At 41.0% G+C, this 25524-nt stretch overlaps 1 protein-coding gene across 7 annotated transcripts; it reads left to right on the forward strand.

Annotated features, from left to right (window-relative positions):
• The first annotated feature begins 395 nt into the window (after positions 1–395).
• Positions 396–25094, forward strand: LOC131470400 (CUGBP Elav-like family member 2). Of its 7 annotated transcripts, none has more exons than XM_058646198.1 (13): positions 396–596; positions 12397–12587; positions 16675–16757; positions 18256–18304; positions 19323–19457; positions 20306–20385; positions 21543–21704; positions 22201–22264; positions 22732–22863; positions 23464–23583; positions 23941–24117; positions 24324–24467; positions 24914–25094. In XM_058646198.1, exons 1-13 carry the CDS (start codon positions 484–486, stop codon positions 25039–25041), a joined length of 1578 nt encoding a protein of 525 aa, XP_058502181.1. In that variant the 5' UTR covers positions 396–483; the 3' UTR covers positions 25042–25094. The 7 variants fall into 7 exon arrangements, with proteins under 7 accessions (XP_058502181.1, XP_058502180.1, XP_058502179.1 ...); XM_058646197.1 differs by having other exon boundaries at positions 398–596; positions 22729–22863; XM_058646196.1 differs by having other exon boundaries at positions 399–596; positions 24321–24467.
• The last annotated feature ends 430 nt before the right edge of the window (positions 25095–25524 follow it).

The following is a 25524-nucleotide window of genomic DNA, read 5'->3' on the forward strand; positions in this document are numbered from 1 at the left end:
GGGGTACCAGGTGTAACGAATCCCTTTATTATTAGAGTTCGCCTTGCCTGTGGAGCACTTTCCTTTATTCGAAAACAAGCCAGCATTCACAGAGTCATGAAGTTGTGGATGAGCTCTTGTGGCAACTGTGGCACTGCCTCTAATTTCCTCCCAATCTGACAGAGGGAATAAATCATCTATGTCCAATTTCCCCAAGTTTCCCTAATATGGGTGTCAATTAGTGCAGGAGTGCTACTGTGGCCACAGCTTTACAGGCTGCAAACTGGGCTGCCGCAGGCAGCACAATGCATTAGCGCATGATGAGCTGTCAGAGAGGATTATTTCAGCCACGCCAGTCAGTGGAGGGGGTGGGCGCCGCTCTGCTGCACTAAAACCAAGGAGAAAGAGGTGGGCGGGAGACAGCGAAAGAGAGAGAAACACAGAGGAAAGAGGGAAAGAGAAAGAAAGTGTCCATTGCACCGGGTGGATTTTTCCAGAGCACCGATGTTGGAACACTCTTCTGAGCTGGCTCTGGTGCAGAGTTTGTATGCCAACAGCATGCGCTGTCCCCCCTCTGCGGCTGGGATCTCTGTCAGGAATGAGGACCTGCCTATGAGGTAGGTTGGGGTTGGCCCCCTCATTCAAATCTAGGCGAGCTTTTGTGGAGCAGTCTGTATTTGGACTGCCTCTTTGTCTCGGCTGGATATTGTCATAGGATGTATTGTTTCCAGTTGAGGTGATCTGCCTGCTGTGATTGTGACTGTGGGAAGAGGAGTGTGCTAGTGTACTCTCACAGTGAATATATATATAACTATATATATATATATATATATATATATACATATATATGTATAGAGAGAGAGAGGCTCAAATCAATCTCATCTTCACGAGACACAAATAATGAATACGTATAATTCAGGATGTTCAGCAGTGTACTGGCATATACATTAAATATTCTCTATATTTGCATCAAATATAAATGAGAGAAAACAAGATGAATGTGTCAGCGATGATGCAGTTGTGTGTGTGTGTGAGTGTGTGTGTGTGTGAGTCTGAAAAGAAGAGGCCACTGAAAGACACAAAAATCTTTCAGATCAGATCTCGACTCAAACCACAGCAGGCCTTACTGTACGTCTTCAGTGAAATATGAACAGAATATATCGAATGATCTTTAGAGAGAATGAGAACAGTTGTGGAATTTGCACTGATAAGGAGGTGTTATTGTGTGTGCTCAGTTTATCTCTGCACAGCAGAAACCATGATAACATGAAGTTTCTCCATTTTCTCCATTTTTAGTTGGTCGCCATTCTGCAAGAGCTTTAAAGAAAGACAAAGCCCGGCTTCATATTCCGGATTATGTGTTCCCAAAACACAGCGTGGCGCTGACCTGGTTTTTTTATTTTATTTACAATACTGTGCAAATTTAAATGCAGGATGGAGATGAGATGACTGACTCGTGGGAATCCAGTTCCACTGCATGAGGGGGGAAAACATTTGATGTAAACAACATAAGCATGGTACATGTGGAGGATTTGGATTGGATTACAGTAGTAATAATCTCAGATTAAGAACAGGAGGTTAGTATTAGGAGGTGCCAGCAACTCAGCACCGGCCTCTGGAATCCACTCCGCTATCTCTGAAGACAGGGAGGGAGTAGAAATAAACGGTTGCAATGGCAATATGTACTGCACAGAAAACAGGACGGGGGAAACAGGGTGGCTCTTTACATGAAAGCTGCTTTTTTTCCATAACAAATCTATTCAACGAGATCCCCCGAGATCTAATTGAGTCAAAGGAAATATGTGGATGCTGCAGATGGGATGACATTATTGTATTTTTCCTCCATCTTAATGAAACCTGACTCTCCGGAGAGGTTTACACTCCCCTTTTATAGCATCCCCTCAAGCTTAATGGTAATGCATGTTGCAAAGTGGGCTCGTCTGCGTGTATGGCAAAATAGGTCGCATATCTCAATATGCATACAAACCTCTTTTAGGCAGCGTTTAATAGAGCAGAATCTATGCGGATGCCAGGTTGCCTCGGAATTGCTATGGATGCATGAATTTAGCCGGATTTTTGTAAATGGTGTGTTTCTTAACACTCACAGTGAATAATATTTTTGGATTGTGCAGCTGCTGGAGCAGTAATGAATGGTTTGATAATTAGGCCCCCACACAGCCTCGCTGCCTCTCTGCCAAGGCACACAGTACTTGACAACAACCCCCCCTTTACCTTTCCCCCAAGTGTACAGGCCTCGCCTGCAAGTCCAGCACAACAATAGATGACAGGCTTCCCCTCCCCCAGGGGAACAACAGCAAAGCACAACGGGGAACATGACCTATGCCCCTGTGGAAAAGCAAGAGTGAAGACTGCGTGAAAAACTGCATTTTAACCATCGCACTTTTAACTGCAAGGTTTTTCAACGCCCGGAAAAAAATAAGCCTGAAATGATCTTATTTACTATTGTATAAAGGCAAGGTGCCTAATTCAGATGCCTGAGAAAATGTGGAAACAGAAGAAGCATTATTAATCTTAGTGGTAATGACCCAGATACTATATTTAAACACCATAAATGCCTTTATCATCAAAATCATGAGCTCCCTGATTCATCCTCCCTTCATAACGCACGATCTGATTCTCGTCATGTTCATTCTGAAGATTGGAATTGGTCAAATATATAATATTATGGCGCATCAAAACATAAAGCAACCACAGTAAGTTAGTTGGTCATAGTGACTATCCATTATCGGATACGGAGAGCAGTTAATATTTACTGTAAATAGTGACAATGAAAATGCTGTCGATCTTGCCACCACACAGGCCTAGTGATTGAATCTAAGTTTCAAAAAGCCTGGATCTTTCCAGGAATGCCAGGACCACATGATTTATAATAAACTCATTGAAGATTCTTGACCATTTTGTTACATGTGTTGCAACATCGCATTATGTAACATTTTTGACCCCGTCAGTGGCATTTTGTAACATTAGTTTCTAAAAGGAATCAGTTCATGTTTTCGTAACGTTACAGCAAATACGGACATTTGCATATGAGCAAACACGGATATTCTTCTTTGTTTGTGCACATTTTCTGAATGCTTACATACACCGATGAAAATGAAATGTAGATAGATGACGAGGCTTTAAGCATCTACAATATTCTGGTAGGATAATTGTGACTGGAAAATTCCATATCATCCAATGCTTAGCTGTGTGTGTTATTTGATGCCATATAGCAGATAAAAACCCCATTATCTACAAATGAGTCAATAAAACTCTGAATAGAGCACCATGTGTTTGTCCCAGTGGGAAAATCCGAGTGATTTTACATGGGGTGAGGAGCAGCAGCAGCAGCATGGTTTCAGACTGTTGTTGAAAAGACCACGCCTCTGCTCTGCTGCAGCTCTCTCTCTGTGTACTTGTATTTGCTCTTTAGATATTTTTCTGGCACAAACACTGATCTTGTTAGGACCAGTAGTCCTCGTGGAGACCAAAACACCCTGGTCCTGATAAAGCAGAACCTCATTAATGAGGAGTTGCTGGTCCAGTTGAATTGTGGTTAGGTTAAGGTGATGGTCAGGCGATGGTTAAGGATTAGGGATAACGCAATGTGTAGGCTGTTCAAATTAATGGAATTCAATGTTCAATGCAGTGTCCTAAGAAGAATAGCTGCGAAAACCTGTGTGTGAGTGAGTGTGAGAGTGAGCGAGAAAGAGAGAGGGAGAGAGCGAGAGAGACAGACAGTAGTGTATAGTCTGAATGTGTTTAAACCAGGGCCGACAGAGAGAAATAAGGAAGGAATAAGGCGGATACCAGGTCGCCACCCTTCTCCTCCTCCTCTTCTGCTTCTTCTTCTTCTGTCTCTCATGCAGTTTTGAAGAAGACGTCCCTCCCTCCCTCTCTCTCTCTGCACCTGTTCTGCTTCGTCTTCTCGCAGGAGTTAGTTTAGTTGAGCCGCTTGAGAGCGAGCGGACGTCGCCTTTCATTGTTAGACAGACGACGGTGTCGGTTCAGAGCATGACTTCGGCGTTCAACCTAGATTACCACCCACTGACGGAAAGTCGGTTAATGACTTCGGGCGAGACACTGTAAGTAATCCAACTAATCTTCGTATGTGGACTTCTCCTCTTAACGTTTGTGAGACAGGAAGCAGCAGCGGGGAGGAAAAAGAGAACGAGCCTCAGTTAGCTAGCATTAGCTTCACAGGCGTGCTAATATTGCTACAGACACGGTACGCTCCCATATAGTTGGAAGTAGTTTGTTCAACTTGAGTTCAACCACAACAGAAGTCACTTAAATAATTAAATGCAAACATTATTTAATAGATGTAGCACCATTCCCAACAATGGCAGGGCATGCACACACGTACGAGGCTAACGTGTGTTATTTACCCGGGGAGTGACTGCGAGAAAACGCAGTTTGCTCGGCGCTACTATCGTCCTGTGGCATGTGCTTCCGGAGATCACGCGTTTCGGTTTCTCGGATCAGAAAAAAACAGCATCGATTCCCCTTTTTTAAAACAAACAAACGAGTATCTTTTAAAGATACACTCGGTCATATTAGTGTTTATCCACGCTGGTGCACGCTCGTCAAAAAAACCGCTACGAGATCGTTCAATACTGACCGAAAGGCGTCGAGTGGAGAGTGCAAAGTTGACCCGAGGCTTGTTAATAATTTAATGTAACATTAATTGCACAATACATTTGAAATTCAAATTAAAAACCTACTTTACAAGTGAGACCTAGCCAAGTTGACGCCAGTTAGCGCCATCGTACGTGCAATTGTGCAACCACGTTAACAACTAATAACACCCGAAAACTATTGTTACATGTTGTATATACGTAAAATAAACCACACGGCGTCATAATTGAATGGTTTTATTGTTGGTATTTTATGATACGTGGTGTTTTTTCGGCAGTTTGATGTGAATGTTTGTAGGCTGCTGTTAGCTGTTGAGCTAGCATTTGTTAGCTGCAGCCCTGTGTCTCTTGTGTTTCTCGGGTTCCGTTCCTCCTCCATGTTGAATGTAGAGTGCTTACTGAGCGGCACCAAACACGTGGTTCCTACATTACTGACTCATTAATGGGAATCTTGTGACAGGACATGTAAACAGCAGAGGAAAGACCGAGCACAGAGCTCCATGTTGGCCTCAACATAACATCAGCCAAGCCTGTTTTTACGAAAACATTTCCAGAAACCACTGCCCTCTTTTAAACAGGACTATGCTAGATTTACATATTTGCACTTTCATGGTTTTTTCTTCTTCTTTATCAGGCAACAACAGACTCTGCCTTTTAATTTTCATGGTCATCTTTGTACTTTGCACTCGGGTTCAAAGTGAAACCTTTTTTCTTCTTTCACATCTTAGTAAAGTCTCAGTTAATTTTATGTATTAAAAACTAGCAGTGTACCTAGCACACATGATAACCTCATCAAATGTCTTATATAGGTGACTTAACCATTTGAAATTTACATTGATACAGCAGAGTTAGATGCAGGGCTGCAATGATTAATCGATTGCTGAATTAATCAACTATTTTGATAATCGATTATTAGATTTTATTTATTCGGGCACCTGAGACTATCATTTTGAGGTTTGGTAAACGCCAATCAACATTTTTCAACATTTTCTGACCTATGGACCAAAGAAATATTTGAGAAAATAATTGTTAGTTGCAGCTCTAGTTAGAAGCAAAATATATTATGTTATTGAGTTTATACATAATTTTTATTTGTGCATCATTTATTATGAAACTAGTATATTATCAGATAACCTACACACCACAATTTAGAATTGCCCCCAGACAAACAAAAAGAAATAAGGTGGATGAAATAAGTTAAACAGTGGTCGCATATCATTAGGTTATTTGGCATTTTTCCTTGATCAAATTACCTGACTGACATTTGTTAGACTGGTTGGTGATTAATCGTTTTTAGTTTTCTGTCAGACACAAGCCTAAAAGTAATTATGGCAACTGATTTAATTTTTTTGATAATAGAAAAGTCTGTTTTTATGTCATAGTAACTGGTATGTCACCTTAATTCTAAGAAGGCGGATTGACATTTTAATTTCCCACACAATAACCAAATTAAGTCATAACTAATAGATGGATTATAACTTAGTTTTAAGGCAACCTGTTATAACTCTTAATTGAGGAAATCCTGTAAATGTGTGTGTGTAATATGCACGGTTGGAAAGTAAAAAGTGTTCTGAGGACCTTTTTTTTTTCTTCCAACAATATCTGAGATAACTGAGATACTAACAGTGAGCTGGTGAATAGATCTCGCCCCATCTGTAATGGATGGATTTATTCTTCTGATTGTTGACAGTGAGAGTGACTAGCGAAGCTTAAGTGAGGTCTTTTGGCAGCAAATGCAGCCATCGTGCGATGTCAGTAAGCTAAGCTAAGCGTCACAGTGAATCCCCTTTGTTGTGGCTGGGGAGCTGTTGATCTGTGCAAAGTGTAGGATCTTGGCACAGGGTCCAGTGGCTACTCGGAGCAGCTGTTCTCTTCCTTTGCTGTGAGGGTGGGGGGAGACCTGTGCAACCAGATGTTGATAAGGGCTCTGATGTCACCTGTTTTCTCTGCTCCAGCTGCTACTTCGGAACTGCAGTAACAACAGGACTGTCCTGGAGCTATATTGTGCACATAGCCTTGAAAGGCTCCTAATCATGTCCCCCATCTGTAGTGTGGGGCGGTGTGATCGAAGGTTGAGCAAACTTTGCAAACAAAGATATTACGGGACAGGGTTACGTAAGAGCAGATTTGCCACCATGCTCACAAAGCTCTCTACTGCATGACCGAGTTATTAACCAAATCTAGCAAAACCGTGCTGAAAGTTCTAAAATTGGATATTAGTTTATACAAGCGTGTGAGCTATTAGTGTGTGCTTGCGCTTAATCATGAGGTGTTATCAGCTGATTTGTTTTAAAAAAAGACTTCTTGGGTTGTAATGTCAGGAGAAGTTTCTCAAATACATCTTCAAAAATTGTAAAATGACAGTATGACAAACATTCTCTGGCACCAGCTTCTCAAATGTAAATGTTGGTTATAGCCAGTTTGACTGGTAAAACAGGCTATTTACATACATCACCTTGGGTTGTTGAAAATTACAAAGGGAAATTTACATTATTGCATTTTCATTATGGGCATTCACGCTCAAGCTTGATGATATGGTCTAAAAGGTTATCACAATAACTATTTAACTACACACAATTTTTGCTCATTAGTGAAGTTAATGAAATTGGTGAAGTGCAGTTTAAAACATTTGCAACTCAAAAAATATATTGAAGTGTCTGAAAGATGATCTGCAGTTTATCACAGGTCAGGATAATGGCTGAATGAGTCCATGCAGTGAGCTCGCTCTGTTAAAGTGATCAAGTTCCTTTGTTGCCTTAAGTAGACAGTTTGTCTCGTTGGTGATGCTGCTGGCTGTTTTTGTGAGCTCCGCCTGTAAATTTAGATTCCTGCTCTGTCTGATGCTGACGGAGATGTTAGTAGAACTTGTTTCATTGTTCAGTCTGATTACCTTGTCTCTACTTGGAGAACAGAGAGTGACATTTGAGCTGTTTACTCACACCGAAACCAAGTTTTGACTTGGTTTGAATTGTGCATACAGAGTCTGGTGTTAATAAGCTAACTAGATACACCATGGTATTTGAAAATAGCAGCACATGTGCATTTCATTACTGTCATGTGAAACTTCTGCTGATTAATGTCAGCAAATATATTTGTGTGTTTAACTCCTTGAGGATGTTTATCCTGCTGTACTGTAATGATAACACTTGGTGTCACACTATGTTTGACTGCTTGATTATAGAAATAGCAAATATAGGCAAGTTGGTTTGAATTGTGTTTTCACTCAGGATGTATGTTCATTGTTGGTAGGTGTTTTCTTATTATGCTATTGATTTTTCCCCCTGACTTATTCACACTTTTGTAAAGCCAATAATAACGTTATAGTAACTGCCATATAAAATTAATAGGTTACATTGGGTGCAATAAAATAATTACTAAGGTTTAGGTTTTAAACAGGCATTTTAACTAACATATTAGCCCTGTTGGGTTTAAGAGTTGATGAGTGTGACATAACAACATAATTGCAGCAGCCTTGCACTGCCCAATGCTAATTGTGTGGATGCTGCATTTTATTTATGGGGAACTGCTCATCTCCTCACTTGGAGACTCCTGACTTTTCAGGCTTGGTGCCCTTTAAGAAGATTTAATTGATTTAAGAAGTACAAATAATACAGATCTTTTTTGCAGACCATGTGGAATAATTATGTGCAGTCATCCTATTCAAATTTCTAAAGACTACACTGTTCTTTCACACATGGTTTACTTAAGCAATGACAATCATAATCATCATGGGGCTAGTGGGGAGGGCCTCATATCAGACGCTGACTGCCTGTTAACATACAACCCATTCAGAGGCTGATTGAACATGTCTGTCTTCATCAGGGAAAATTCAACAGTAATATCAATCAATGCAAAGATGAAAACATCTTAATTACTTGCATGCAGGGCCACGGTGCACTGCATAGGTCTGACCACTTGGTATTTAAAGTTGAAATATTTTTTTTCCGTGCCAAATTGATTGAATACAACAAGCATTATTCTGTTTTTGAAGTTACAACTTCAAAACTGTCTTGAGGATATTTTTATTCCAAGCTTGTCAACTCTTTATTTACCTTGTCAAAGAACACACTGCATCTCTGTGTAGTAGAGTCAAAAAGAGAATGTTGGTGTCTTTTAATTATTTATTTTTTTATTTGACAGATGTCAAAGATATTACCAAAGCATGAAACACATTCGGTGTTTGCTTATAAGACTAATGGTTTCCTTAAAGAAAGAAACATCTCATCACTATTATGGGTATAGGGATTTTTTCCCCCCCTCTGTCCAAATGTGTATCAGTGTGAACTTTGCCTTTTAAAAAAAACCAAAACATCTCCAGTGACCCATGACAGCAGTGAGCTGCTAGTTGTCAAAACAGTTCTAGGCAAAGAAGCAAGTTCTAGGGTCTTGAAAAAGAAAGTGACACATGTGAATTGCACCAGCCCGATTTATCAGTACTTTATGTACAATGCTGAGCTTTGGAAATCCATGTACATTTGCAGGCAAATTGGCTGACTTTCTATTATGGGCGCAGCAAAGGTGTCATTGGCATTCTTGCACGGTCAGAGCTCATGAACAGGACGCACACATGGTCCAGATAAATCACCTTCTTCTTCTTATGGGTGGTGCAGCAGTAAGCATGCAACTGTCGTGGCTCTGACTTGTCAGCTGCTGCTTGATGTCTTGCAGCATGATGAGCTGCCACATACGGTGCCGTTTGTGAAAGCTCTGAAAAATGCTTCATCAATACTGTCTGTAAGAACAGCTGGTTTAGGGAGTAGAAAAGGCTTTTTGGGCATCGTTTATTATATGTTTTGTACAGCAAAAAATCTGAGGCATTTAAAAAGTACAACCAACATGTCTACTAAAACAATGTTGTGGTCGTTCTGACCTGTTTTCTTTGAAACTCACGCTTTTGCAACCTGCTAAGAGTAATGCTGCCAATGTATTGGCATAATGCCGTTGCCCAGTTGACAACATTATGCTGCTTAAACAGCTTTATACTCTAGTTTCACTGATGGCTGTTACTACTTATCAGCTACTGTCACCTGTCTGGTAGTTAAATAACCAGGGATAGTAGTAGTGAATTAAGTGGTTAGTTAAGGCATCACTTGTTTCATGGTCCAGAGTTTCTTGCTACAGTGATTTCCTCGTATAAGTTGAATGAGTTTCATAACTTATTTTATTACAATATGTTAGTTTCCCCATTTAGCCTTAAGTATATTTTTCAAAATGCACCACAGTTGTTTAAAATTTGCAGCAGTAGCATTAAGTGGAGTCTTGTAAAAGCCTAATTTATACTCCACTGTGGAATTTATTTTGAAATGTGTCAAATGAACACTTTCCTCTTATGTTGCACACCTGCAGTGTGCAGGTCTTCCTCTAAATTATATCAACAACTTCAAAAAATTCAATCCATCGTCAAAGCACTCACAGGTATGGATATAAATAAACAAGCTGACTGTACTGTTAACTGAAAAAGCCAGCTGGAGATGTGTGGTTGGAAACGACTGATGCCTTAACATTACACAACTTGTTCAGTTTTGTCAAGTCACACTTATTAAAAGTATTGAGCAATGGAGTATAAATCGGGCTTTAGTGTGACACTGCTGTCAACACATCCACTGGAACACTTGAAAGCCCTTTTTGGGCAGAGGGTTTGAATTGGTGATTTTTAATACATGAATTGAAGTTTACAGAGTGCTTTAAACTTCTGACAGACATTTTTGCATGGCTGTGATGTCCTTGCCAAATATTTTTTTGCAGTTGTATTTCTTTAGAGACTGCACAGCTGCAGGCAGATGGTAACTTTACCCAGGGTAAAGGGAGTTCATTTTTGAGCCTTTGTTTTGAACACAGACTCAAATCCAGGTTCTTAAGTGAGATTTGTAATTTTTTCAAAATGAGATCTCATCAAAGGCTCTTGGTAAAATGGCGACGGAGTGTCAGTGGCAGAACTGGATAAATGGTTTCACTCAGTACTGTGGCCTCAGCAGACGTAGCCTTCTATGTGTTCTACAGCATCTCTGTGACTTGGCCCATTGTGCTGTTGAGGAACGGTGAATAGTGTTCTCCAGTGGGGGGGAACAATATGTGATTGTTCCCCTGCTGTGCTGAAGAAGCTGTAGGTTACTCTCTGTACCATCGCCAAATCGCCTGAAGAGGAGATATAACGCAAAATTGCTGACTGCTAATCAGCGAATCTTGGAGGTTTCAAGCTTTGCACTGTTTTGTTTAGCTGTCGAAGCAGGTGGAAGGAGGGGGCACTCGCCCTCTTTTGGGTGGAGAGGCTTTTGTTTCAGTGGCGTCTTTTCCAGTTTTTATGTCATCATTGAATGTATTGACAGTCTATTGAGGAACTGTTAATACTGAGGCGCTGACTTGAATTTCAAAAGAACTGAAGTGTGATTTGTTAGCATGTCATTTAAATCCCTCAAGGAGTTTGGTGTTTCCGCGGAACGGCTTGGCTCAATTTGTAAGAGATGGATGGCTCGCGTCCAAAGGTTTGTGTGTAAAATGATTTTACATGAGTGTATCTATTTGTCAGTTTCACTGAACTGTGTGTGCACCACACTCCCCACTTTTTATTCCTCACTTGTGATGAATTGTTCTTTTTGATCCTGAGCATGTACTGGGAGTGATGTTTCATGCTTAACATGATTTACTTGCCACAATACCCATAGTTGTGTGTTGCTTTGGCCTCATTTCTAGTTTCCCGCACCTTAACCATTGACAGCAACCGTTTATTCGCTTGATTTTGTGTGTGACATGTAGGTGCTGCTGTAGTCGTGGGTAAACTGGTGTTTTCTCGGTCACCAAGCCTGGCCTCAAAAGAAATTGGCACAATCTATTATTTCGCTCATCTCCATCATTGCTCTACTACCCTCCGTTACCTCCAATTGTTACTCATTATGTTGTTTAATATGCAGTTCAGTGGGTTTTACACGGTTTATGATTGAAAACCACATATTGTCTTGGCATCTACCTTTTGTCTAAATGTTGACAGTATTGAAATGATATGGATGTGGCATAGGATGGCTGTAGTAGCAATCACCAAGGTAAAAGTTTTTATTTCAGGGTCAATTGGTTAGATTTTTTGGAAAGCAAAACATTGCATTTGATAAGTAATTGTAAGCTGATAATTAAATATTGATCAAGTGAAGTAGAACATGAAGCCACTTTTTGTTGTTGCCAAACTAAGCTTTTTAGATATGCTGTGACTAAAATACACACGCACAACATAAAATATGACAGTTAATGTAGCACCCACCGGTTGGCTCCCTAAAAAAACTGGATTTCTACTGTTTGATTTAATATTTATTTAATGAACAAATACTGTATATGTGTTTGTAGTTCTGGGCGGTATACCAGTTCATACCAAAAACTGGTATGATATGCCAAGGGTGTTAATTTTAACTCTAAATCAGTTCATGTTCAGAATATCTATCACAGACCAGGCATTTTAAAGTTGTCCAGCAGGGGTGCTGTAAGTGCAGCTTGGCCTGCATCTATACCCTCTTTGCTCTTCAGAAGAAGACACCAAAGCATCGGAAAAGCAGTGTACAGCAAGTTCTACATCATAGATGATAAAGTAATGAACAGATCTGCAGACTCCAATGTTAGCTTAGCTAACAGTCTGTCACGCAAGGCTACCACAATCAAATCGCAAATCATGATATAGATTTCATGAATCGGTATAGGTTCTTCCACATAAATATCGATATGATTCGGAAATATCATTTATCCATTTTACCCAGCCCTAGCTTACATGCTAACTATGTTTTTTTTTCTCCCTCCTTAGCAATGGCAGCAAGATGAACGGGTCACTGGAGCATTTGGACCAGCCGGACCCTGATGCCATCAAAATGTTTGTTGGGCAGATTCCACGCTCCTGGTCAGAAACTGAACTTAAAGAGCTTTTTGAGCCCTATGGAGCGGTGCACCAGATCAACATCCTCCGTGATCGCACTCAGAATCCCCCTCAAAGCAAAGGTACAGCAAGGACATGCAATTATTTGAGTGTTCATTCTACCATGTCGCAGAAGTTGTTGAAAGTTCTTTAAATAACTGCAATTCTATTTAATGAGTATAATACTATTTCTTGAGTATTAAATTAATTGGTTAATAAATTAGCTTGGTACCAAAGTGGTGAGAAAATCTTGGCCTCCTTGCGGCCATTTTCCTGGCTTTTGTGGGCAAGGGCAACACACAAATCTCTGTTATTACCTCATCTGCCACCACATTTCAACACATTCTCCTTCAGAACACACATTGCTTGTCTGCACATGCATTGTTGCTATATTTGTGCTTAAATATGAGATGGTTCAAAGGTCTGTTTCAGGGTTAAATAAACTCCTCTCTCAAAACCCTGCTTTATACTAGATTTGTTTCCCTTTTACTTTGCAATGTTGGATTATTCAACTGCGATTTTGAATTTAAAAAAATCTACCGTTGTACTCGCCTTAGAAATGGTGCTTGAGTTGAGCAATTCAGTTCAGGTTGCAATTAAAGGAGATTGAAGTGGAAACCTGCTCGCTGCAAAGTGCGACTGGAAGTGCTTAGTCTCCCGTAACTTAACTGAAGGTGAATAAAGCTTCTAGTTTCCCTGATGCAACTGTCCAGGCTTTATGACATCATTACAATTCCCCTGATGTTTGCTCAAATCACATTGTCTAAAGTCACAAATCCACTCTCGATTTGAAATGTGGTGGGACCATATTTGAAGCTGAGCTGACTTACAAACTCTCTGACTACCACTGAATGTCTCCGGCCAGGCATTGTAGTTTCCTAGGTGTGTCAAGAACAGCAGGCTCTCAGACCTTATCCGCCTCATTCAGGACTAAGACTCGATACGTTTCCATGCCCAGTAAATTTGAGCTACTACTGTAGCTTGACTGCACTGTTCACTTGGACTACTGTGGATATGTAATTTATTGACTCGAGTAAGTCAACCTCCTCTACACTAGGTGGTGATACGCCCCCTTTCAGCTTATTAGTTAGGTGGCTTTCTGGTATAGGATGTCTGGTATGACAAATTTTAGTTTATCTAAAGGTATGTAAACATACTAATTAATTGGGGAGGGTGTTTTGGCTTTTAGACATGTTGCCATAAATGACATTATGGATCATAAATGATCCATAAAGTCTGTTTCTGAAAATGCTCATGTATCTTGGAAGTTCATGTTTGATAACAGCTCGTGACCCATGTCATCTGACTGGTTGAGCTCTGCCAATCAGTAATTTATTTTTTTATTGATTCACCAGTGTGTGCCAATCATGCACCATGGTTGGCCAGATGAATCTTTAATCTTTCCAAAAGTATGAAGAATGCTGCTTCATTAATATAACCGTTTATCAACAAATTATACACAGTATTTCATGTTTCAGATTAAAATTTATTTTACAACAATTACGTATTTGCACTTTGTTTCTGCACTCTATATAGTAAATGGAAAAACGAAATATTTAATACCAACATTTGCTGACATGGCAAATATTGACTGATTATGTGGTTTGCCTCTCTTTTTTTTGCATTTGACAGGCAAAAACGTTTAAAAAATGTATAATGTTTGGTCCCTTTCTGATGCATAGCAGTCATTTTAAAAGCTCATGAATCTGCGTTCATGAGCACAGCCTTTGTATCAGTCAAAATGCTAGTTTTTCACTGGTTATCAGTCTTAACATGCAGGTGTTGAAGGGTAAATTGTGCAAAAGTGAATGCATACTTTATGGTTAAGACTAGGGCTAATGGAATAATCAATTACTAAACTAATCGCTAACTATTTTAATTGAATTGAATCAGTTGAGTTTTCTCTTTGTTCCATATAACTAAACAGATTTGGTTTGAACAAAACAATCTTTGTTAAGGTTTGGGGAACACAATTTTTATCGAACCGATTCATTGAGAAGATTATTGACAGATCAAGTATGAAAGTAAGCATTAGTTGCAGCCCTAATTTAGACTCCCTTTAGTTCCTTGGGTTTCTCAAGTCCCTTTGTCTATGAGGCCAAAAACAGCCTTAGGTGTGATTAAGCCCTTGCAGCAACACATTCATTCTGTCATAAGGACAGCACATGAGTCCATGTGAGCAGGCGTCTTAAACAAAATATACGCGTATCTAACAACACCCAATAATCCTGTATGTGTTCAAAGGTAAACCAGAAAATTCTCCAGGGTGCTTACTATTCATTGTGTGGTGTGTACATGAATATAAGAAATCACTGTGCAGCTCAGTGGGAGGCTCAGAAGTTCAAAGCTCCCTTTTTTAAGCACAGCCCCCTCCCCTGCTCTGTGGAGTGTCAGCTGTGATAGCCTATTGACATGTTAATGCCATGTTAATTAATTCTCATAGATGATCTGGTCCGATCACAGTGGAAGTTGGCTCTCCCAGCATGGGTGAGGTGAATTTGTTGCATTTGTACTCCCACGCCCATCGTTTCACCTTCTACCTTTACCAGTATAAGGCCCTATCCACACGCAAATTAGGCGTAAACAATCTTTTTCTTTGTCGTTTTGAAAAGGTTTCCCGTAAACAAATCGAATGACTCTAAAAGCTGTAGTACATAATGCCGAGCTTGTAAATGGTGCTGTAATGCTGCTAAACCAGAAACACATACACATTACAATGTATACAATCACACAAACTGAGAGAATGGATCATGCCAAGGCAAGAGGAAGGGAAATAAAAGAGAAAATAAAGGCTATCATAAAGCAAACAGACCCAACTGTTGTGCCAACTTAGTGACTTTGTTGCTATATGTGACTTTTCAGACCCCCAGCAATGTTTCTCCCCCCCCCCCAAAAAAAAAGACGAGAACAAGCTGCGGATGTGTAGCATAGCTGACCGTGTGTGGACAGATCACTCATCTGTATTTTTCATTCAACTAAAGTGTCTGTGAAAATAGGTTTTGTTTTCTCTTCCCCTTATCTTACAATTTAGGTTGACTGCTAATCTTCTACACTTATTTTACTAGGGCTGCAACTGAATAAGTACCTAAATACACCCTTTCTGTGTGGATGAAACACCAATAAGATAAATCTGTGCAGATTTGCCTACATTCGTTTCCCATGTGGATGGGCCTTAAATTCAGCCCCGTGCCATCATTGTTCTCGTTTTACATGGCAAATAATGCACCCCACACTTATGTTTATGCCGGTCCTACTTTGATTTGTCTCAAACTTCAATAGTCCCACTTCCATTTGATTGTTTACTTTGCCACAGATCCAATGAGCTGCTGTCAGATTTGTGGCTGTTTTTAGGCCACCTCTACTGCAGGTCATGAAAAGAATCATTTGATAACCATCACACCTCTCTGGATGTTTTATTTAGCTCTGGTAAATAGGAGGAAGGGCTAAGCAGCAGAGAGTGAGAACTCAGCTGGTTTTTAAAGAGAAGAGGAGCTTGATGATATTAGAGTTCAACAGCCCTCCCCATGGCCTGGGAGCTCCAGTAACGGCATAATACACACACTATGTAGGTCAAAGACGCTGCAGTGCTCCACTTCCCCAGCCCAGTGAAACTGACAGGCTGGAACGCCACTGGCAGTCTGCTGGGACGGAAGGATGAGAGGCTTTTTTTTTTTTCTCCCTCCCCCGCTCTTTTTATTTTATCCCCCTCCCCCACAACGTTTTTCCTCCTGATTCCTCTTCTCTGCTCTTCTGCTCTGGTTTCTTTGTGCTATTATGGCTCTTGTATGTATCTCCAGTGTGACTGGATTCTTATGCAGTGTGGCAACTCTGTCATGATGGTACCCAGCCCCGACTTGCCCAAGCTGTGTTGACCTGTAGACTGCATCAATGTGTTGACCGCCATCTCACCTTGTCATCTTCTCTATGACCATGTCGCAAAAAAGCCCTCAGCGATCTCGTAACTCCAATGTCCTCAGTGCAAGCTCCTACATGAGCTGTGTGTGCCGTGTGTTGAGAGTATCCTGACATATTTCGTGCATGATGTGACATGTTGAGAACATATTTTAACTCTGCTCTGCTGTAGTTACATTTTCTGCCTGTGCTAGATAACTTCAAGCCGTTTCATCTAATTTTTCCTGCCTATTGTTTGTCCCTGTTTTTTCTCTGCAGGATGCTGTTTTGTAACTTTTTATACAAGAAAAGCTGCACTGGAGGCCCAAAATGCACTGCACAACATAAAGACTTTAAGTGGGGTGAGTAAGCACAGAATGAACTGCTTTTAGCTGCTTGAGCCCATCTACATCCCTGATGCTGGCTATGAGCTGTTGGCTGGCTGATAATAAGCTCTCTGCTGTCTGGCCTGAGAAATATCTAAGCCCTCAATATGCACTACCTCCACACTCAACATATGCACACACAGAGACTTGTATCATCAGGTAAAGTGCGCTTGTCCGGGCAGCAGGTTATTCAGTGAGGCACATGAACCAGCTGCCAAAAAGGGGAACAAGCGATTAATGCTCGTCATCCTGAATCATCTACATTTTATTATAAATGCAGGCAAGAAATTAGTGTTTTTAACAATGAAGCATGGCGAGAGATGTGTGGTCTCCTAATTCCTTACCTGATTTATCTAGAGAGATTAAAGCAGTCTACTGGAATAAGTGCCGTGGCTTGTTAAACGTCAACAAATTTAACCTGCCCATACACCACTCTAAATTACTTTCCATTCAATCACTTTAGTCTATACCAAACAACTCGGACTGTCAATTAAATCAATAGTCCAGTCTATTGGAAAAAGAGCCACTGTCAGTGAGGTAACTGATGAATATTGAACCAGGTTGATAAATGAGTGTAGTAGGGTTAGTGTACATGCCTGGTGCTTCACTGGAGGACTATCAATCGGAGAGACATTCACAATAAGTGTGGTCAGCTCAGTCCTCCCAGTTCCATGTCATACTGTTTCTGGCATTGACTGCATGTGACTGGGTTTGGTTTGCATGGTTGTGGAAAAGCTTGTTTCCCCGTTACTGTTTTCTCTCCCTTCTGTGCTTTGCTCTCCTTGGGCAGTGACGCTAGCCAGTACCCATACTGAGCAGACCATCTGTCTGCTTCTCTTTAGTGCTTGTCAAAAACAAACCCGCCACTTCACATACGTACAACCTGCTCAGGCATCTCACAGCGAAATTTATTTCTTCTTTTGCATCTCATGGCATTTAAATGTGCTAAAAAATGCATCTTGTTGAAGGTCTGTGAAGAAGTGTTTGTTGAATATTTTCACTTAGTACACTTATTTGAGCAGTTGTTCTGCATTCACTCACACAAAATGAACACTGTGAGAAATAACATGTTCAGAGATGACTCAAGTTTTTTTTTAACGCTTCTCCTTTCTCAGTAAAATGATTATATCAAATATGGAAAAAAATACTGTACATTGAATCCCAACAGATTATTTGCTTGCTTGTCAACCATCTCTTTATAACAGTTTCAAAGACGATGAGCGGTGTTGTTTGTAGGAATCGATTAATCAGTCACAAGTCTGCACTACAAGAGAAGTGAAATTAGATAGTGGAGAATTTGATCCCTGCCATCAACCCCCACTGTATCTTGAAGTGGTGTGGGATGATGGTCTTAGAATGAGAGGCAGAGAGAAATGCTTTGAGGTATGATGTGATAAAGGATAACCTGGTAGAGACCAGTATAATATATAACACTATCGGGTGTTGTAACGGTTTCCCTTCCCTTTCTTTCCAGATGCATCATCCTATACAGATGAAACCCGCTGACAGCGAGAAAACAAGTGGTAAGTGGACCTGAAATGCAGAGTGACTCGAACTAGATTCTTTACTGCTAAGGACACATTTATCCAGGAAAATTGGGGTGCAAGTTGAAAAAAATAAAAATATAGCTAGAGGCTTGGCTGTCTATTTAATGCCAAAAATGGAGATAAGAAGAATTTAGGTCGGGGTGTGTGCAGTAATGCACAATTTCATATAGTGTCAGGGGTCAGGAGGATTAAAGGCTTTAAAAAGTGCCAGGCATACAATAGATCAGAAGATCTGAAGGAGAGCATAAATGGATCATATAGTCCAGAGAAGTTGGCTCTGAGGGAAAACAAAGCTTCAAGTTGCAAATCTTCACTGCTCTAGAGTCTACATCTTGACACTTTCACACAATAAAAAATAGATTAACGCTAAGGTGAACTTTAAGTATTAACTTAGTACTAACTATTGAAAATATATTACCATACTATGTAATGAATACTATCATACTATATGGTAGCGTAGTGTCGTCTACTGTAGTGCGTATGTTGTCAGTCACCACCCCACCCACGCACCTGTGTGCTAACACGCTTGCATGCACACACGCTGCAGTCGCACCAAACGCAGTTTACACACAGGAGTGTGCTTTGCTGGTTAGATAATAAACGGGGAGGGAGTGATAATGTTGATACTGTGCCATGTCTGGGTTCCAATAGAGTGGTGCTAGCAAGCTAATGCTATCTACCAAACTTGCAAACCGAGATGGTTGAAGATGAAAAAATACCATTAACATTGTTTTTCATGTTATCGTTTGATATAGGTTGCAGGGGCTGTGTTTGTGTCAACCTGTATTGATCAATATATTGGAAACTGTTAGGTGCACCAGTGTGACCAAAGAAAAATGTGTCTGCAAAGATTTTTGGTCGCACTCTAGGGCCCTGTATCTTGAGTATGAAGAAGAGGTGTGAAGGATTTTGCGCTTGACAGAACTGCTGCTTTCATAGCTCTGTAATTGTTTTTTGTGTTACTGACGAGCTGTTCTCTTTCATCCCTCTGCAGCGGTAGAAGATAGAAAACTGTTTATCGGAATGGTTTCAAAGAAATATGGCGAGAACGAGATCAGAATGATGTTCTCGTCATTTGGACAGATCGAAGAGTGCAGAATTCTCCGGGGACCAGACGGTCAAAGCCGAGGTAGGTTTATGCAGTGTTCTCGTACTCGCAGCCACCACTTTCAACGCAACCTAGTACAAATTCTTATCAAGTATTTATCTAGTCCCCTCCCGTTCCATCTTAACCCCCTTCACCCTCAAATGAAGTGCTATTCACCTCCACTAGCACCCATTGCATCCTCCCGTCACTGTGACACTCAGCCTCCACATCTCGCAGTGAATGGCAGCTGCATTCGTGGTCCAGCACAATGGCCCGTTGCCTTGGCAACCACTGGCTGCTGGTGTTCGTGGGCTCAGCTGGCAGGCAGCTCAGCTCTGCTCCTCCTTTACCGCCTCCTTCCTCACACTCTACAAAGGCTAGAATTAGCCTGTCGTTGCATCTCCTACATAGATCTTTGCTGCGGCAAAAGCCTCATAGTCTGATAGTCGGCGATGTACACTTGAAACACATTCACAGTGAGCTATGAATATGTGCTTTTTTTCTGGTAAATGTACGCAATATGACATTTTGAAATAGATAATTTAATCCTGATGTAGGTTGATTTTATTTTTTATGCAGCAAATCTTTTCACTCTGTGTGTAGTTTGTGTTCCTCCATGACACCATGTAGTTGAGCCTCTCTGGGTGGCTATTAAATCTGTTGATCACTGTGCTCATGTGACATTTGTTACTGTTTTCCTTGTTGTGTTCTTTCTTCATGTGCTAACCAGTGAGGGTGGTTCTGTGTGCTTGGGAGTTGCCATTCTTTGTACTGTAATGTGGTTTTTTGGGGTTCATAACGAGTTGTCCAAACCTTTTGTCTTGTTTTGTTTCTTCTTGTCCCTCCCTCCCTCCTCCCCCCCTCTCCTATTGTTCCCCCCCCCCCTACAGGCTGTGCGTTTGTCACATTTGCTACCAGGGCAATGGCACAGAATGCAATCAAAACCATGCATCACTCTCAGACTATGGAGGTACTGTACCCCTTAGCACCTGTTTCTCACCCCTTTTTACATTCTGCTGCCCCCTTGTGTTGGAAAGATAAAGAAACCTGTCCAAAGCAGATTCAAATCCCAGTCATTGCAGAGCATACAAATCATTTCCAAAACCACTCTATAATGGAAAAAAATTGCATTGTCATCTGCAAAATAATTAAATTAAACCTGACACACTGCCTTGCACGTAGCATTAACAGGACACAGCAGGACATGATGAATTGTAGTCATTTCTACTTTTGGTGAATTTACAAGTGGATCACATTTATTGAACATGTTTGAGAGCCTACCATCACAGTCTACCATAATCTGTCTATTTTGGGCCACAGGGAAATCAGCCCACAGCATCAAATATAGGTTACAGAGAAGTTCTTTAGACTGGAGCAGTTACCCTAATTGATTTCTTCAGAAACTGGGTCCATATCTCTGTGTATCCAGTGTCGTCTTTGTGGAAGTGGAGCAGCAGTAATTTGACAGCTAGCAGGTCAGAGGCTCCCCAGTGAAGAATCAGACCAAGTCTAATTGGAGCCCAACTTAACATAACACTCCTATCAGATCAAAGGCAGGGCCCAGTGGTGCCGCCACCTATTCCCCTCCATATCATAACCTCCCAAGTTTTCTGCTATGGGAGGTAGTCCTGGTACAGAAGCCATTTTCCCTGTCCAGCCTGGTCCCTGTCTGGCTCTCAACTATCAAAATACTTTTTGCACCGCATGCCTCGTGTCCATACGTCTGTCTCTAAAGTATGTGACTGTCTGTTTGCGAGATTGTTGTGTATTGTAATGTATTTTTCCTTGTGTCCACTGAAATATCTTTGTTTAATGTTATGTCTCCATTTATTGTCTACTTGTTTGTAGACTCGATTCAGCTTTAAAGCACTATTACGTTTTGGTGTCTGTAGTATTGTCCTGTGCCCCTTTTTTGGAATGTGGCCTGGCCCAGCCATGCATGGCAGACTGTGTGACTGACCTTTTGTTTGTTAGCTTCAAAACGAATACTTCTTGAGGCATAGATGATAACCTCCCCCTGTCCCTTTTTTAGTCCCTGCAATGACTGCATCCTTGCACTTGTTAATGAAATGCATTCTTCTGTTTGTCTCTGAGCTGGTCTAACGTGTTCTCTCTCCACGGCTTCAGGGCTGCTCTTCACCTCTGGTGGCGAAGTTTGCCGACACACAGAGGGATAAGGAGCAGCGGCGCCTGCAGCAGCAGCTAGTACAGCAGATTCAGCAGCTCAACAGCGCCTCCACCTGGGGGAATTTGGCTGGCCTGGGGGGCCTCACACCACAGTACCTGGCAGTAAGTGTTTCTCAATATATTTACTAAATTATCATGTATAAGCAATACTCAAACTATATGTAAATATAAAGCAAACAACATATGTATGCATACACTGAATTAATAACTGGAGAGAACTGAAGAGCTGCTATTTAATCTATCTATATATCATGTACATCTGTGGGCTATACAGAAATGTTGTATAGCAAGACAACATGACATTTGTATTTAATGTTCCCTAAAACTGTGTAATAACATGGTATATTTCAGTCTGGCCCCAAAACCTAACTAACCTTAACCCTTGCATAATCAAATGAATGCTAATAAATTAGATCAATTGCAAACAAACAAAACTACACATTAGGTAAGAAGGTTTCACTAGAGTGTATTAAAGTCAAGACTAAAACAATAATTTATAATTTCCCAGCTGTAAATTGTTTTTGTTGAGCATAATCGCAACACAACTGACATTATGTATGTTTGGTTATTGGTCTATTTTCTTCTTCTTTATCCACAGTTGCTCCAACAAGCTTCATCTGCCAGTAACCAAGGCAGTTTCAATGGTATTCAGAGACTTGGAGGTAAATATTCCGTTGGCGAACAAACCTGTCAATTTTCATGTCAGCAAACCTTGTGACTCAAGCGACCACGTGGATTCAAGTACAGTAAATCATATAAATTTGTTGGATCAGTGACACACTAATAATCAGTGCTGCTGTTCCAGGCCTGAGCAGACAATCTCTCTGTAGAGGCCTACACAATTGACTGTGTCACTGTATTATTTAACTATACGATTGATTGATTACTAAACAGATACATCTAGTTAATATATGCATAATTACAGTTAAGACTACATTTCTTAAGATACTGTTTTTTTTTGTAGATGTATAGAGGAGGCAGAGAAAGTAAACACATCCCATCACAGAACTGCAAAGAGATAGATGGGAGAAGTTGGTTCTTTCAAAGTCTTTATGTACAGGTTTTTCTGCAAGAACATGAGAGCATAGTCTTTCGTAATCACCCCCCCTTTTTTCTGTTATTTCAGCAGGTGTGAATCCACTTCAACTGCAAAACTTGGCTACATTGGCTGCGGCTGCAGCTGCAGCCCAGAATTCTGGCAGCCCGAGTGCCGCCAGTCTCTCTACAAACGCTGGAGCTCTGGGAGCTCTGACCAATCCAGGTAATTAATCTCTAATTTAAGATGATTTTTTTTTTTTGTATCCACACGCATTGGATCCAGCGTTAATGATTTTAGTTGTTATGTTTGTGTTAATTACTTATTGATGTCTGTTTTATAGATGATCTTTTTGACCTTGTTTTGTTTCCAATTGGTTAAATGTCTTCACATTACATTTAAATACAAGGCCACATTAAAATTCCTCACCCATGGAGATATAAATGTCCATAAATTGGCGCTCCTGCTGCTGTAATGGCTACCTACCAAGTGCTTTACAAACCTCCCTCATCCACAAGTCATCTGCCATTGCTCATTGATCTTATGGAAGTGAATCACCCGCATATAAAATTTTACGAGTGCCCTCATTTCCTTTTTAATCTGTAGCCAATGTATACTCATTGACTCCTTCTGTCTGAGTTTAGCAGATTGCTGCCGTGGTAATGACCACTCATCAGGAGACAGACTTAACTGCCCTCCCATCACTGCCACTTTCTTATTACTAGAACAATATGTGGCAATGCTGTTTTACATTGATGGAGGTGTTTTGAACCTGAGCTTTTCACACTTGTAACCATAATTCCCATGTTTATCGTGTCTCAAAAGCTTGTTCAACAGCAGGCTCCAGTGCCATGAACACCTTGGCGTCGCTGAGCACCCTGCAGGGTCTCTCTGGGACTTCTGTAGGTCTCAACAGCCTCAACGCTCTCACCAGCAGCGTCACTGGTGAGAACCTCTTTTCTTCCAACTACGTAATAAATGCCGTACGCTCCTGCTGAATTAAAAGGATTTTTGTCCCTTTTGAGATGTATAATGCTACACGTCATAAGCGCATTTATCACTCGATCAGGCAGGTGTGGGTTTTGAGGACCAATCGGCCCCAAAGTCGATCCCTTTATCCCCAATTTATCATAATGAAAGATAATCGAGGGCTAGAGCTAGACAGACTGGATCACTTCCTTGTCCCTTACTTTTGTAAATCACTGATAAACCACCACAGTATTAGTTACACTATCGCACAAGATTAAAACTTGTTTTTAAAAGGGGCATTTTACAACTTGCTCAAAATGTTTGGAATCACAGGTATGGGGGCCTTGAATGGAGGCCTGGGAGCCTCCATGGCCAACGGTTCAGCAGCCAGCTCCATGGACGCTCTGACCCAGGCTTACTCAGGGATGCAGCAGTACACAGCCTCCGCCCTGCCCTCCCTCTACAGCCAGTCTGTCCTGCAGCAGCAGCTCGCTGGCAGTCAGAAGGAAGGTGAGCAGATCTTCACACTACAGGAGGGACACTGTGGCACCACATATTTGCATTATTTAGGTTTAATCTTAATGATCTTAATTTGGGTTCATTTAATTTTTAGTATCTTTTGTAAAATGAAGATGAGCTATTTTACTTATTACAAACCTGTGTACAAATTTGTATCTAACTTGAGTGTTTGATTTTTTTCTTACCAACTGGAGTAGGTCCAGAGGGCGCCAACCTATTCATTTATCACCTGCCCCAGGAGTTTGGGGATCAGGATCTCCTGCAGATGTTCATGCCTTTCGGAAACATGGTCTCTGCCAAAGTCTTCATTGACAAACAGACCAATCTGAGCAAGTGCTTTGGTAAGTGTGCTGGTCCTCCTGGTGCCAATGTCTTTTGTGGATTTTCACTGGTCGCCATTTTGAATAATGTAAAGACAGCTAAGTAGCAAATGTGTCTGTCCCAAATGTATTTTCAAGAGTCCAGTGTGAAACGTTTTTGTCAGAAATGTAATACACTGTCAATGTTTAATGATTTGGTTTTTATAGCCTGAGAATAAGCACTTGTACTTTATGCAAGGGTCTTCCTTCTTGGTGGCCACCATTTTGTGCTGCAATGTTTCTAGAACAGGATTTGTGAAGATAAGATGTCTCATTTTTACACACTGGCTTTTAAGACATACAAATTCACAACTGTGGCAAATGTTCTTTCCACAAATGTAACATTTAGTTGTTGTTTTTTTTTTCCCTCTTCATCTTACTATATTTATATATTTATGTAACTTGTCTTTCACCCTTTTTCCCCCCAGGGTTCGTCAGCTATGACAATCCTGTGTCCGCGCAGGCTGCCATTCAGGCCATGAATGGTTTCCAGATCGGAATGAAGAGGCTGAAGGTTCAGCTGAAACGCTCCAAAAACGACAGCAAACCCTACTGATCCTAGCCCCGGGGCCTTCCCCCCTCCCCAGCTATAATGCTAGCACTGCTAGGGTAAGTTCGCCCTCCAGCCAAGGTCACCACAGCAGAGACTCAGTGGGGCAGGGGGAAAGGAGGCCACCACAGGAGGGGGAGACTTACCCTTTTACTAAAAAAAAAAAAAATTGTTGCAATGATCGTTCCACATTTTAATGTATTTCATTCCTGCGGTTTTCTCATGTAATTTGAGTCTGGTTGAATATTTTAATGTGTATGATTATTTATGACTATCACTGGAGTCGGTGTTTGCTGGAGGTATTTTGTCACTGTATTTAATGGAGAGCATCAGGTGTGTTTCCATGCCATTTCATTGCCTTCAGGTCATGTTAAGGCAGGTTGACTAAGGATCAGTTGTTGTGTTGAACGGCCGAGGCCCAAGGCCACGTTAGACCCCAGAGCTTCGACTTGTGTTTGGCTGTTTTACATAAAGTCTCCGTCTCGTTTG

This window comes from Solea solea, chromosome 12 (assembly GCF_958295425.1).
Source record: "Solea solea chromosome 12, fSolSol10.1, whole genome shotgun sequence".
Taxonomy (NCBI): domain Eukaryota; kingdom Metazoa; phylum Chordata; class Actinopteri; order Pleuronectiformes; family Soleidae; genus Solea; species Solea solea.

What these genes read in the sequence shown, in the direction of transcription:
- LOC131470400 (XM_058646195.1), top strand. Translation starts at nt 484, where the DNA reads ATGTTGGAACACTCTTCTGAGCTGGCTCTGGTGCAGAGTTTGTATGCC. An exon ending in TCTCACCAGCAGCGTCACTG is followed by an intron (nt 23,584 to 23,940) that starts GTGAGAACCTCT and finishes TTGGAATCACAG; the next exon opens with GTATGGGGGCCTTGAATGGA. An exon ending in CAATCTGAGCAAGTGCTTTG is followed by an intron (nt 24,468 to 24,913) that starts GTAAGTGTGCTG and finishes TTTTCCCCCCAG; the next exon opens with GGTTCGTCAGCTATGACAAT.